The sequence below is a fragment of the Rhipicephalus microplus genome, chromosome X (assembly GCF_043290135.1).
Source record: "Rhipicephalus microplus isolate Deutch F79 chromosome X, USDA_Rmic, whole genome shotgun sequence".
Lineage (NCBI taxonomy): Eukaryota > Metazoa > Arthropoda > Arachnida > Ixodida > Ixodidae > Rhipicephalus > Rhipicephalus microplus.
In genome coordinates, this window is record NC_134710.1 from 142425795 (window position 1) to 142441143 (window position 15349).

The following is a 15349-nucleotide window of genomic DNA, read 5'->3' on the forward strand; positions in this document are numbered from 1 at the left end:
TATTTAAAACAAAATATTTTAAACCACTATTTTTGGCAGCGTGCTAAATTGAAAAGCGCAATTGATTTGGGTATTTAATACACCAAAAAATAAATTTCCTAGGTCACTGCGTCCTAGGTCCTGTTTCGTAATGTTTCGGTGAAAATAATGTCGCTAACAGCAGAAGCTCCACCAATTTTACTATTTCTTACAAAACGATTTTTTTGGACTTCTGAGGAATTCTAAATCAGCAAGCGCGAGTGTCGTAGTTTTTAAAACCACATGACACTGCAGCCTGTAGTCGTGCTTTCATCCGTACGTAGTCAGATCCCAATTCGAGCGTAGATTTTGCCAGAAGTCGCGCGACATGGCAGGAGAGGTGATCGTCGACGCGCTGCCTTACATCGATCAAGGCTATGACGAGCCTGGAATTCGTGAAGCCGTAAGTTTTAGATTCCCAACCCTAATTTTAACTAGTCTGCTTGTCTATGCCTCTAAATTGGCGCTCGAATGCGCGCTATGTATGTAAGAATTCAAGCGACAAATGACAACTGTGTCATCGCGCTGTATGTGTTTACGTTCTTCGCTTCTCATTTCATGTCATGGCTATGGTCGAAGAAGAGAGGAGGCGATACAGACCCACAAAGAATTGCCTGGAACATTTGCCCCAGCATTCGCTGCATCAGTTTGAGGTAGTAATGATGCGCTCGAACGTTATGAACGTGCTGTTGTGACACTTGGCTTGATACGATGGCCGACGAGCGACTGCCGTAACATTGTGCGACTAATCTGTTTTTTTTTATCCACTTGCAGAGCGAAATCATGAAGACCGAATTTGAACGCCTTCAGTCGAGGTTGCCCATGGAAATGATGAGCATGAAACGGTGAGTCGTGTTGCGTTAATTCGCTTCTTCGATTAGAATGAAACCAATACTCTGACCGGAGAATAGCGCAGGCCTAAGTGATTGGTTTCGTTTATTTCGCCCGGATGACGCAAGTCTGCCTCGTAACGTTTCGCATGTTAGGCTGTCCAGTTTGAAACGCTGTTGCTCGTATCTCGCTGTCGTTCCAGCCAGCCGAAGGGCTTGCGTTTTCTCTCCACTACGTTGTTTCTCTGATAGCCACTGATTATAGTACGCCGCTCAATTAAGCTGCGCGCTTTCACGTGGTATCGAAGAGGTTTGAAGAATCGCTCGCGGTAAGAAGTAAATGGGTCCAACAGTAGAAGCGTGAACCGTTGGGATAGTTGGTGGGAAATTCGTATGGCGAAAAGCAGAAAATGGCGAAATTATGACTGCGCCGACGAGAAAGACATAGTATACACATGAGAGGCGTGCTATGGAATACAGCAGCCCATTATTGTGCTGATTTTGGGGATGATGCATTGTGACTGTTCAGCCTCCATGAGAGTGATAGGTAGTACTCTTTCTTTTTTTCAGCTAGGGTTGGTATGTTAACAAAACAGTATGTAATGAGATGAAGGTTTGTCATGACTACCTGGAACTTTGAATTCGGTTTAACAGCAATGTCAGAATCCTTGATAAATTTCATGAGGATTGTCAGCTTTCCGACCAAAAACCAGCGATACGAAAGCATGCCTGTGTTCCTGTATTGCGAAGTCTACTATGTGAAATACTCGAGAAATATTCAAGGGAAACTAGAAGTATCAAACAACTCGCCCAGCTCCAAGTTATATTGAACTCGGGAAATGCATGGCTTCACAAAAACAAGTGGTCGCAATTTGGTGAGGCACTTCTCTGTGGGAAGGACGAGGTGGCTGTGCTCAAGCCTAATCTTTTCTTTACATTGTGACTGTGGTAAGAGTGCTTCTCACAACCAAAATCGAAACTGGAAGTGAAACCGACAGTGGAAAATAACCGACGAAGACGAAAGTGTGCACGGGGTCAGACGAACGTGAGCGCGTGAGCTTCGGAACAGCGACGGGCAGAGGAAGAACGCGGCCAGCTAGCAAGAGCGCTAGGCGTTGGTCCTCAGGGGACCGAACCAACGAGCGGGTGTCACCAACCCAACCGGGACGAGCGTGGCATGTTCCTGAGGCGAGTGGCGGTTCCGGGCCGGGCCTGACATGCTGTTCCTGTGGCGGACGAGCGTGCAGGCTAGGGCAAGCGGCTGATCCTGTCCAGACTCGGGTCCGGCACAACCAGTCACCGAGATCGTGGCCACGGTGCCACGTCGGAGCTGGTCCGGCACAACCGCCAATTGAAGGTGCGACCTCGGTGATGCGTCGGCCGCAGCGTGGGGCTGCCTGGTCCAGCACGAGCAGCTGGTGGTCTGCTCGTGAGCTCCCGTGCACTTGGCAACCTTCCCGTGGCGAGGTTGCGTCGTCGACGCCATCGTCTTCAGCGGGAGCGTGAGTGGCACCCGACGGAATTAGACTTCCGAGTAGTGAGGACGCGTGGGTTACTCGCGGGCGCGTAGACATAAGGACTGTATGACTGAATTATGGAGCCAGTGTGTTGTACAGATAGCCACAGTGTTGTGATCGTTTTGTGTGTGAAGTCAATAAATGTTTCTCTTGTCCTTGTCTTGGGTTTCTGCGTCTGAGGGCCCAAGAACCACCACAGTGACCAAGGTGCAGTGCATATTCACATTGCCAGGGACGAGTTCGTTCTTTGCAGCATTTGTTTCATATATATTTTGTTGCTTTACAGATACGAGCTTCCGCAGCCGCCTGCTGGCAAAACGACGGGCGTCGCGTCCTGGTCGGAGTGCCTCGACAACTCATCGGCGCAGTTAGAACATCGAGCCACCCGTATTGCCAACTTGAAGGAAGGGCTGCAATGCTGCGCTCGTTCGCATGCTCCGCCAACTGCAGCGGCAACTCCAAGAATTGAGGTAAATTTGTATTTTCACAACGTGATGCTCCTACATGCAAAACAAAGGTACTTTATGTAATATCAGGCCCTGGAGGCTCTCCTGCTGTTGACCGTTTTGGTTCATTGTGGTGAGAACAAACTTAATTTACCTTTATGCGGAATTGAAGCACTACTGATGGGCTTAAAGGGCCACTAAAAAAAGATTTTAACAAATTTTCCCGTATCAACAAGTTAGAATTTCTCAACCCTGAAAGCATTACTCTTACTGCAACAAGGTGCTCGATTAGTTAGAAAATGTGATAAAGTAACAAAATGGGCTAACGCGCCTCTTTGAAGTTGCTGCTGCACCAGCATGCCATAATGTCATGTATTTTGACTGTGTTTGAGAATGCCTGGTTGTCACGGAAAATTGTTTGCATTGTGAAGGTACACGAAACCTTAACATAGCAAGTTTGATTCAATCATAGTGGCCAAAATACAGGAAAAAACTGTGAAATCTGTTGCGTCAGCATGACGTTCACATGTGGCAGATTTGGCACAAATTTATAAATGATACTCAGACATAAATTTTCTCTGCTTGTGTTTAACCAGTGAAAGAAAAATTAAAGGAGAATATCGAAAGAATAATTTATCCGTTTGAACTGATTTAATTGTTTCATTTTAGGCTCCCTTTGAGTATCTTTAAAGTTGATGCTTTAGTAGGCTTCTATAGCCCATCTGTAATTGACAAGTGCTATCCATTCTGGTTACATTTGTGTACAACATTTTTTGAAGAAGTGTCTTCTAAGTTGGTGGTTTGTGTAAATTTGCAGCACTATGATTGGCTAGACCTATTGCTTGGCAAATTAGCAAATGCACAAAATGCATATGCAACAAACTGTACCACGGCCAGTGATGTCTTCAGCACTGGTGGTGGTAAATGCGCCTGAGGATATGCAACTTCTTACACGGCTCCAACGCCAGTGCTTTGTATTTTCTGACAGAGAGAAATGTTACGTTTAAGGAATGCCTTTGCATATAGACTTTGTTCTAATCACTGTGCTGCCTGCCAAGACCTTCTGCTCTTTGTGGAAGTCTACAGTCTTTGTATCGTTGTGCTGCATTTGATGTAGAAGCAGGCCGACATTCCATGGTCAAAAGAACAGCAATCTTTATTTGAGGCACGATTATATAGGCAGGCCGACACGTGTGGCCAAGAAAAAAGAGAAAGGGCCCATCTTGCGCCAAGTAACTTAAATACAGAATACTTCGGCGCATGTCTTTTCACAAGGCGATACAACCTTCTTCTGAACAAAACAACACAAAAAAACGAAAAAAAAGCATCCTAATACGAACATTGTTCAAGGCACTTGTTTACACTTGTGGCCATACTGTAGCCGCGTCGAGGGCTGTCCCTACCTACTGGATTTTCCAGGGAGAAGCAGAGTAACTTAGTCACTAGACCGCCGCGGCGAGGTGTGCTTGATCTTGACGAACCATTATTGGGGTTGGTTCACGCACACTGTGCGGAGGACAGTCTAGTGATCATGGAACAGTTGGCTCATTGGATCTATAGGCAGAACTTTATTGCGAAAAGCGCTTCTTAGCGTTGGATTTTCTTAGTTGTTCTCATTCAGTCTGTTGTATAGTGCTGACATGGGTACCTGTTCCGAGTAAGTCAACAGTAAAGACGACGTGCATGTGGTCATGCGTGATCTTAGCCTCTTATATAGGGATTACTCTTTGAAAGCCATAAAGTGGCATGACGATAGTTATAACGCGAGAACAAAACGACGACACAGAAACAAGAAGGACACAAAAGATCCTTCTTGTCTCTGTGTCGTCGTTTTGTTCTCGCGCTATAACTATCGTCATGCCATACCAACTAGCCCAAGCTGCCACACGTAAAGTGGCATTGCGGCAATGAAAGTAGTGTGTCATCGGTTAATATTCCAGACAAAATATGCTTATCAGAAGATCAGCGCAGTGGAGCAGTAGTTTTAAGGAGCACGGCTGCTCACCCAAAGGTTGCGGGTTCGATCCCGGCTGGAGCAGTCGCATTTCGATGGAGTTTAAACGTAGCGGGGCGGGAACTGTCCGGTGTTAGTGCAGGTTAATGAATACCAGATGATGAAAACTTTCGCAGACCTCCACTATGGCGTCTTTCATAATCATGTCGTGGATTTGGACCGTAAAACCCCAGATATTATGCTGATCAGGAAAGCAGAGTATACTAAAGAATGAACGTGTTAAAAGAGTGTCGTTTCGCCTAACAAAAATAGTCCTGAAATCTTGCATGCGCCTCGCTTGTATGATTGATGCGCTCACGCCATTTCCATTTAAAAATGGCAAGCATGTTATCAGGCTGAGACATTTTTTTTTGTTTGTTTCATAGGAAAGTGGCGAGCGCCGAGAATTCAAGGAACGAAACGAAAGCCAGCAGCCGATGGAAAATATTTGTTGTTGCTATGGTAACCAACTCGCAGCCGTGCCTTGTCGCGTCTGCTTGGCTATCGGGTCTAGCCGTCTGTTCCTCGCACATCGGTTCGCGCCGCCATCGCGGCTGACCTTGGTCAGTCGGAAAGGAGGAGGGTATTTGTACATTATCTATTTATGCTCGTGCGTTCATTTGCATACGTGCGTGTATACACATACAAAGTTTTAAAATTTCGAAAGGAGTGCAAAACACCCCTCCTTTGGCTTCGCCAATGTTGGCTATAGTTAGGTGTACATCACTGAAGCAACGTGCCATCTGTGACGCCTCAAAATGGCAAATCTACGCGTATGTATATCGTTGCTGCCACCGGTTTTTAATAGTCGAATTCGCCGTAGGTTGTTCGTTTTTGCCCTTAATGTTACCTTGTGTTTTCTCTCCTACATTCGCATATGCAATTGCCTTTTTTTATTTTGGTGCCCTCCTTGAATACAGGAAAGGTGGAACCGAAGTGAGCCTGCTCGCCGAGGCAGCCGGTATCGCAGTGAACCTAAACACCCCCGCTTCACGTCAATTAATCTAAAGAAATGTCTACAACTTGGCTGTGCTTTGTAGAAATGCTGCTTTTATGCCTGCAGATAATCTTTCCCATTCCGCGATGGGCATCGATACACCGAAATAAAGTACTAGTGTAAGTTCCTTCAGAGTGATCGCAAGGGCGAGGATTTGTTGACAATGCATCAGTGGCGCCCGCTGTTCATCTCACTTCTGCCGCGGTGAGATTGAATATGTTGACACTGTTGTGACACCATATCCAATCACACAACAGAGAAGCGTGCCATAGACATTTATGAATATAGTATGTGACTTCTTGCGATTATCACAACATGCGAATATCACAATGGCTTCGTGGTTTAAAGCCAGTACCCCCTACAAAACGCACACACGCTACTGCGCCGTTTTTCTTAAGGCTATGTAAAGGGTGCATACCTGGTTCCAAAAGGTTTCATGAATTAGGTGTTTGAAGTACGCACTATACAAACAGAAGATCGCTATCACGTTGAACTCCTAAACGCGAAGCTTTAGGGTGCCGTAATTTTTAACGACCATCATAACCTTGTTCCGGTTTTATCAAATGAGCATGATACATAAGCCGTTATTGACACATCGGCCGCTAGGGCATCGGTAGATTTTTTATGGGGGGTGGGGGATGGGCATATATTTATTATATATGGGTAATGGGCCTTCTATGTTGAGTTGGTCATAGCGAGAAAAAAATAGGTGAGGGGAGGGGGCAAGTATATTATTAACTTCACCCTTGCTGCGATTGCCCCGTCGCGGTGTTCTAGTGGCTGATGTACTCGGCTGCTGACCCACAGGTCGCGGGATCGAATCCCGGCTGTGGCGGTTGCATTTCCGTTGGAGGCGGAAATGTTTTAATCTCGTGTGCTCTGATTTGGGTGCGTGCTAAATAACCCTAGGTGGTCGAAATTCTCGGAGCCCACCGTTACGGCGTCTCTCATAATCCTGTGGTAGTTTTGGGATGTTAAACCCCACATATGAATAAATTATTCAATGCAACGAACAGAGCTTTAAAATGGTCAAGAAAGAAGGCATACTTGTCATTTTCTGTTAAAGCAGCACTTTAGATATGACTACTTATGAAAACATGTCCCAGTTCACCGCAAGGGTGATGTAATGAGTGTGGTAGCGACAAATTAAGTAAAGCTGAATTTTCGATTCCAGTGTGGTGTATATCCACAAAATGCTGCTGCAACAGAACACAGCCGCTCGCGGTAGGAATAGGTAATGCACACAGCCACTCTTCGTTGAGATCGAAGAACGTGGAACGGTATACAAGCTGTCTGCTGATGCTGTCAATATAGCATTCGCCACCGCGTCCTTATAGCTTTTATAGCGGAACATCGACGTCGTCATCGCCGTCATGTTCCGTAGAAAGTTTCCTTAAGGAAACTTTTTACGGAACATGACGTCGATGGCGAGAAAATATTGATAGTGTCCTATCAATATAGTCCTATCATATCAATATATATTTTTCATAATGCAATAATAAACAATTGAGATAAAACACGAATTTATAGGTTTACTGGAATGCTATTGTTTTGCCTCTCCAAAGAAGCCCTACAGATTTGTTCCCATCGTATAGACAAGATGGACTTTTCATTATTTCAATTGGCAGATTTCACGTAACACGGGGATAAACGTTATGTGAAGCATGTGCAAGGAGTGTGACCTTGTACTTTTTAATTAAGCCAAACATTATGAAATCACACTAAATACATGTTCAAATGTCGTCGCTCAGACATATGTTGAAGAGTCACGTATGCTCTATATAACCGATTTTTCACAGTTTTGCAACGATGCCAATAGCAACATGGTTATTACCAACACAGAAGAGTTAAGCGGATATGTAGCGCTCGTGCTTGCGAGGATGGTACCTCTAACTAGTGGTGCATACACCAACTTCAGTGGATGTAGATTAGCAGTATAATGAACGCTAAGCTGTCGTGAGGACTGTGTCATAGGAGTACATATGCAATATGTATAAATTTGAATGATCAGCAACCGCAATTGCCGTTTCACCAGCAATAGGGTGCTTCTCCAAAGCACTTTCGAGACCTATCACGACGCTGTGGTACTGTACTATATTGCCACGCAGAATGCTTGGCTTCAATTCCTACTGGGACCATAATATTTACCTTTTGCATTCGTCGCGTCAATGCTGCCGGTTTCAGTTTTTCTTGGCACTATCACACTTAAATTACAAATGTCTCTTCGCGGCGCTCCAGGTTAGAAAAAAAAACTGTCAATCACCTAGGTCGTACACACGCGAATCACCACACGGGGTATGTGGGTATGTGCCAGATATTCGTGAAGTAAAATGTCTCACGAGGTACATACCCAACGAGATTTATATCATGACCCCACAATCTTATTCAACCAACTTTCTAACCCTAATTACTAACTCTGGTTTACGCCAAAATACTGAGGCGATATACTTAGTACATAGTGCGTTATATGATATACGGCGATATATACTACGTATATCACCTCCTTACCTTGTAGGAAAAAATTAGTTTGGGACGGTGATATACCCACGTGGGCGGCTAGATATAGATAGAGTCGAACCTCGATATATTGAACGGCGCAGCGATCGCGAAATAGTTCGATATATCCAGAATTCGATATAAAAAATCACGAAAAAATGCGTCAACAGCTTGCTGAAAACAATCAACGAACCGTTCAAGCGTGGTGCAGTAAATACTCACTTGAAGATTCAAACATAGTATTTATTGTGTTGGTTTAAAATATCGAAAAAGAGTAGCCTGCTTTTTGTTGGCCATGGCGTGTTTGACGACTGCGTCCTCAATATATTCCAGGCGATCCATAAGTGATAGGCCGGTGCCTTCAATCGCACCGCAGTGGCGGTGCACAAGGGCCAAGGCAGCTATGACCTCAGCTGATGTCGGGAGCGGGGCACCATCAGCGCTTGCGGGATCCACCTTTGAAGAGTCTTCATTTGGCTGCTCAGCAGTAGCTTCGGCGACAATCTCCACATCCGTGAGCTCCGCCGTTCGGAGTTAGGCCTGTCGCGCACCACAGCGCGCGACAGGCCTAACTCCGAACGCACGAACACTGCGAGCACAACGACTGATGCCTGCCGATGCTACGGGGGAGGAGCTTGCAACAAGTGCGCAGTGTGCCACTGACACCATAGAGACTGCAAGCAAGGCTGCGGCGTGAGACCTGGTGTAAAGTGCGCACATGGCACGCCCATGCTGGCTCGCCTGACTGCTTTCCCTTTCCCGGCGGCAGCACGGGCTTCGTCCGAGACAGTCGTCTGCGTCCTTTCCCTCCTATACTTTCCTCCTCAATCTTTACCTCCCACTTCCCCTACGCGAAGCCGTGTCGGTGCCTTCGTATTGAAAGACAAAAACAGCTCCGCGCTTTTCTCTTCACTTTCCTCATTCAAGAACCTCTACCGCAAGGCTGCGGCGCGCGTACGCCGCTACGTTAAAGTGGCGCTCTCGGCGCCATCGATGTATGCAGCATTCGTAAACGCCCGGCGCTCTACCGCTACTTTCGAGAGTTGCGGGAAAGCTCGCTTCCTGTCAATGGAGCGCGGGCGGTTTGAGGTGGCCGAGTTCGATATATCCATTATATGTCAAACTTTCTTCGAAATAAAAAATCAATAATGCATGCGATTCCCGCATGGTATAGGAACCGTTCGATATAGGCAATAATTTTATATATCCGTGTTCGGTATATTAAGGTTTGACTGTAGATAGATAGATAGATAGATAGATAGATAGATAGATAGATAGATAGATAGATAGATAGATAGATAGATAGATAGATAGATAGATAGATAGATAGATAGATAGATAGATAGATAGATAGATAGATAGATAGATAGATAGATAGATAGATAGATAGATAGATAGATAGATAGATAGATAGATAGATAGATAGATAGATAGATAGATAGATAGATAGATAGATAGATAGATAGATAGATAGATAGATAGATAGATAGATAGATAGATAGATAGATACTAGGCAAAGAAACGCTTCACATTTGAAACAGCGGCAAAACGTATAATTTCGCCATATACTATGGAGAGGTAGAAACTGGAGAGGTAGAAAAGCATATCGAAATCATGAAAACAGCAAGTAAGTTTACACCACACTATGAACACGGAAAAACGAAAGAGCTGTGTTTATCTAACTTGATCGAGCGTCGTTTTCCTCAGGATGTTTAAAAGAAGAAAGTAAGAATTACAAATGTACAGAATGTTTAAAAGAAGAAAGTAAGAATTACAATTGTACATCTTGTAGTGCTACGCTAGGTTTAGCCAGCTGGCTGCGCCGAAAAAAAAAAGTGAGCCGTGTGGCACGAACCACAAGGAATGTCAGAGTGGCCTAGCTCCTGGCCTGGCTGGACGCTGCAGCAGTGACTCTGGCTATTCCTGCGTTCCAAATAAAAGCTGCGACCTCGGCACGGGCTAATCGCCGCCGTTTCGCCTCTCCTTCCTCAACATATGGTGACCCCGGACCAACGGACAAGCGACTAGCGCTGCATCGCTGCCTCTGAGCTTCACAGCCATGTTCCAGCCAGCTCGGGCCTTCCAGCCGCACTTTGACTCGCCTCTCCTACCGTTGTGGATCTGAAGGAGCTGGTGATCTGAAGGACGCGCCTTTCGACGAGCCATCGGCTGCCATTTTCCCACGACTCTGCCCGCCAGTGCCGCCGTTCCAAACGACCTATTCGAAAGTATATATGATTTACGCAGCTCTACGCCGTTTTTGCAGTGAATGGCGTCACGGACCAGCCGCTGATGCACACCGTTCTTCTTGATGCCCTTCCGGGAGGCGAGACGGCTGCCTCTCTTTCCTCAACAATATTAAGAGTGTGATATGCGTGCAGTATTTAAAATGCACTCAAAAGTAATAAAAATGAAGGAAAACATAAGACCTCAAGATCACTGCAACAAATTGAAATTGAAATAAAAACTTGTTTGTTTTCTTTCGATGGCGCCATCGTGTAGGATGCTGTGGAACTAATTCCCGGGCCGTAAAAAAAATGCTTTGACGCTTTACATTGAACCTATATGACTGCGCGCTGATGTTGCGCCCCCCAACTGTGTCATTAACGCACTCGGCCATGAATGCCGCTGAGTCACTTGCAATAAGTAAAAGTAGATCAATATACCGCTAGCATTTGAAAAACCATGTTGCAAAAACGCGTTAGGGAACAATGTTAAGCCAACTGCGGCACGTTAAAAATGTCTTCAATCGAAAGCTGAGTGTCATGGCTACGGTGCACTGACCAATAATATAACCTGCTTAGTTTTGCTGCAGTGAACGTTTTTGTCTCGAACAAGGGGCCACTTTTTTGCCGTTTCCAAAGACTCCCATTGTACGATCTTTACCTGCTCTGGGAAAAAAATATAAGCTTACCCCAACATAATCGCTGCAGCCTTCTCGTCCGTTTGGGCAGGCGTGCTCTGTTGTCTGAGGTTTTGAACATTCACCCTCTACACTGCATTATTCGAAAAAAACTCACTGGTTCTATTGAAAACGTGCCAGATTCAAGTCGGTACCACGAGGGGCGCTGGCTGTTGTGTCCAGAAAACCTTGATATAATAAAGAGACAGAAATGCGTGTGTTATAATGATATTTGAACAAGTATAGTGAACTTTTAGTGGAATGTCTCGTGTGGGCTTATCGTTGTGTACGAGTGTGGGGTCGAGAGTCATAGGGGTCTAGGAATGCAAGCTGACACTTTGTGATGAGGAATGGAAACCCGTCATTGGTTTCGTACGAAGTTTGTTGCCTTTCGCCGCTTTCTAGAACTAGAAATAATTCGCTGCTTGCTTTTTATTCCTTTTTTTATGTTATTAGGATAACCCTGTATGTGATTACTAGTGCTTATATCATACTCTCGGCCGAGCGCCACTGCCTACTTTTATATCTATTTACCAGAATATAATTACTACTTGAAAACGCCAACGAAATAGTATACAGCCTTAAAGGCAGTGCCAGCCGATTCTTCAGCAGTTAGAAACTTTTCAAGTCTACTTTTCATGCCTTCCAATAGCACGCTAAATACGTATACGCTCAACATAACATTGACATAGAAGTAGCCGATTACTTCGCAAGACAGGAGCGCGCTCCTCGTCAGTCAACATAAAACGTAAGAATAGCTGTTGCGGACCACTTGAAAAAAAAAGTCACATTGAGGACACTTTGAAGCTAACAATGTCAAAATTAACGAGACAGGAGAAGTTAAAAGAGAGAAAGGTCATAGGGAACTAAGCCAGCCTAAGCTCGCAATATTAGATGCTGAAAACCACGCCGTTTTTTTAAATGAAAAGACGGACTTTTAAACAGTTAAAACAGAAAGGCCTGGCGAGTTAAAAGTCAGTTCAAGTTGAGAGCTTGTAGGCTCTCGGAGAGCATTCTACATTGTTGAGAAAGGGCAACAGAACCAACTACTTCGAGATAACGCAGCAGCCTAGCATGCAATGACAAAATTCGTTTCGAAGGCAGATGCCGGTCCATTCTCAATCACATATTTAATCATCAGGCGTGATGAAGGAATTGTTAAAAAAATAACAGGTCTGGCCTCCTTGGTTACCTGCTGCTGGTAATGAACTCCCTCACCAGAGAAGGATTGGTTATCCTGGTGCAGTACCTGGCCACAACCTTATATGAATACAGCAATTAACCCTCAGTTCCTGCAGTGGCTGTGAAGCAACTGTCCAAGGTGGCGGAGAGACCTGCGACGCTGAGTAGGGTGTTAAGAGTATCTGGGTCCACTAGAATCTCAATAGAGTTAATGGAGAGTATCTTAGTAAACTGCGATTTGCTGATGACATCGCCTTGATGAGTAACGCGGAAGACGAATTACTGCTCATGATGACTGAACTGGACACGGAAAGCAGAAAAGAAGGTCTGAAGTTTATTATGCACGAAACTGAAGGAATGTGGAACAGTCTCGCAGAAAACAGCACTTTGCAATAGGTGGACAGACGCTGGAAGTTGAAGATGAATGTCTACTCAGGAGAGGTGGTATCCGTGGAGCCGAACTATGAGAGTGAAATAACTAGTAGAACAAGAATGGAGTGGATCTCATTCGGCAAGCATTCTCAAATCATGAATGATAATCTGCCACTAACCCTGACGAGAAAGGTATAGTATCACAGCTACACTTTAGCTATCTACGGAACGGAAACCTGGAGGCTTACAAAGAGAGTTCAGCTTGAATTGAGGACGACGCAGCGAGCGATCAAATGGAAAGTTATAGGTGTACCCTTAAGAGTCAAGAAGAGAGCGGAGTGGGTCAGAGAATAAACCGTGGTTAAATATATCATAGTTGAAATCAAGAAGAAATGAACATTAGCCGGGCACGTAAGCAGAATAACCGCAAGTCGTTATGGGTTCCCAGACATTACTGGAATCCCAGAGAAGGAAAACGGGGGAAGGGGAGACAGAGAGTTAGGTGGGCAGATGGGAATCAGAAGTTTGCAGGTATAACGTGGTAACAAGAAGCACGAGACCGGGTTGATTGGCGGAAGAGGCCTTTGCCCTGCAGTGAGCGTAGTTAGGCTGATGATGGTGAAAAGTCGAAAAAGTTTAGTGACTGACTTTATTGGGTGCTATTCAATGTATAACCAACTAACCCAAAGGTCCTGCCGCCATGTTCTTGGCCGATGCCCCTCAGTGGGCAAGTGCCAGCAATGCAGGATGATCACAATCAGGGATGCTGCGCGTCGTCTTCCTTTTGCGTGATGTGAGGTAAGGCGCCGCGTTTTATAATCAGCCTAGCGCTTTTCATTCGAGCAATGAAGCGTTGCGGGTTCTCGTGGAACTCAATGAGCAACGCGCGCTTAAATAACAATTTCTTATCGTTCTTCTCATTGATATGCGCGTGTATGTCGTCGAACCACTTGCGCACGCTGCCCTGACATCGCGCGATCATGTCTTCTTCGAGCCTGTCGACGAGCTCATTCGCCCGCTGCCTCCGAAGCGCCATTTCATCGAGCTGGTCGACTTTCGCAGCCATGGCGGCGACAAGTTCGGAGCAGAGCCGGGAGACGCCGATTACCACCGGATCGCTGTCTGAGCACACCGCGGTGGTAGTGACAGCTGCGTCGGTGGCGTTTTCTGGGCGCGCCCGGGCGTCGACGGCCTTCGCTACCACAGACTTGCCCAGTCGCACTCTCGAAGCGAGCGAATCGCGCAAGGCTGAGACCTCTAGAGTCACGTTGGCGAGAAGGCGCTTGCTCTGCTCCGCGTACTCGCGGACGCGACCAAGCCGTTTTTCCTGCGCCGGCAGCGTTCTCACGCGCGCGGCTAGCTTCTCACGCTTGGCTAGCAAGTCCTGGACATGCAAGCAGTTGCGGGCCCCGTCCACGTCCATCTTCACCGCGAGAGTGGCGCAACGCGCCAGCTCTTTCGGAAGTCCTGTCTCGTTGTTTTCTCCCAGGCCGTCGCGGACTTGTTTCTTGATAAGGCGAGGAAGTGCGACACGCGCTGCTTTGAGCAGTGCACGGTGCAACAACGTGGGGCGTTTCACGTAACGCGCGTCGCTTGACGATGCAGTCCACGACTCGGCGTCCATGTACACGTCACTCAATTTGCTGACGAGCCAGGCGCAGTATTCTTCTTCGCTGCAAGCCTTGTACTCGGCAGCTTTGCCCAAAACAACAGATTCGACTCGTTGGATCGATTCCGAGTGTTCTTCTATCGGAGGCGAAGCGCTGTCGCCGTTTCCGGAGCGGGTTCCGAGTCTCCGTCGAAGCGCGGCTATATCGATACGCTTCCTGGGGCACAACTTCTTTTCGGCGTCCAAGTAAGTCAAAAGAGGATCAGCTTCGGACTCTGTGGACATCGTGTCATCATGAGAGGAAGCGACCGCATTGACGACATCGCTTACCTTGTCCACGACTTCCTTCACGAAGCTTTTTGTCCCGCCTGAATCACTGACGACGCCGAGCCGATCTAGCCTTGCTTGAAGCTTTTCTTCAGCACGAATCATGTCGTCCTGAGTGGGTTTATAGACTTCCATCTGCGGGTAAGGCTGAACCAAAAAGCTACAACGCACCTCTCACAACAAGACATCCGGTGCAGCTTGATGCGTACGGCAATGGCGATGCCAAAGGTAATGTGGGCAACATTAGCAATATCAGTGGCGATAATCTCAAATGAGATGCTGAAGACAAAACTATCTGTGAATCTATGCGAAAATATTTAAAACAAAATATTTAAAACCACTATTTGTGGCAGCGTGCTAAATATAAAAGCGCAATTGATTTGGGTACTTAATACACCAAAAAATAAATTTCCTAGGTCACTGCGTCCTAGGTCCTGTTTCGTAATGTTTCGGTTAAAATAATGTCGCTAACAGCAGAAACTCCACCAATTTTACTATTTCTTACAAAACAGTTTTTTTGGACTTCTGAGGAATTCTAAATCAACAGACGCGAGTGTTGTAGTTTTTAAAACCACATGACACTGCACTCTGTAGTCATGCTTTCATCCGTACGTAGTCAGATCCAAATCCGAGCGTAGATTTTGCCAGAAGTCGCGCGAC

The 15349-nt window shown here is 46.0% G+C and overlaps 1 protein-coding gene across 1 annotated transcript in view; it reads left to right on the top strand.

Annotated features, from left to right (window-relative positions):
• The window catches only part of LOC142775804 (pre-mRNA-splicing factor SPF27-like), a 38312-nt gene extending 28963 nt beyond the window's left edge, over positions 1–9349 (top strand). Inside the window, exons 2-4 of the mRNA XM_075877911.1 lie at positions 793–863; positions 2652–2835; positions 8631–9349. Coding sequence (XP_075734026.1) covers positions 793–863; positions 2652–2835; positions 8631–8645 — 270 coding nt within the window. The 3' untranslated portion in view covers positions 8646–9349. The remainder of the gene's footprint in view (positions 1–792; positions 864–2651; positions 2836–8630) is intronic.
• Positions 9350–15349: the final 6000 nt, after the last annotated feature.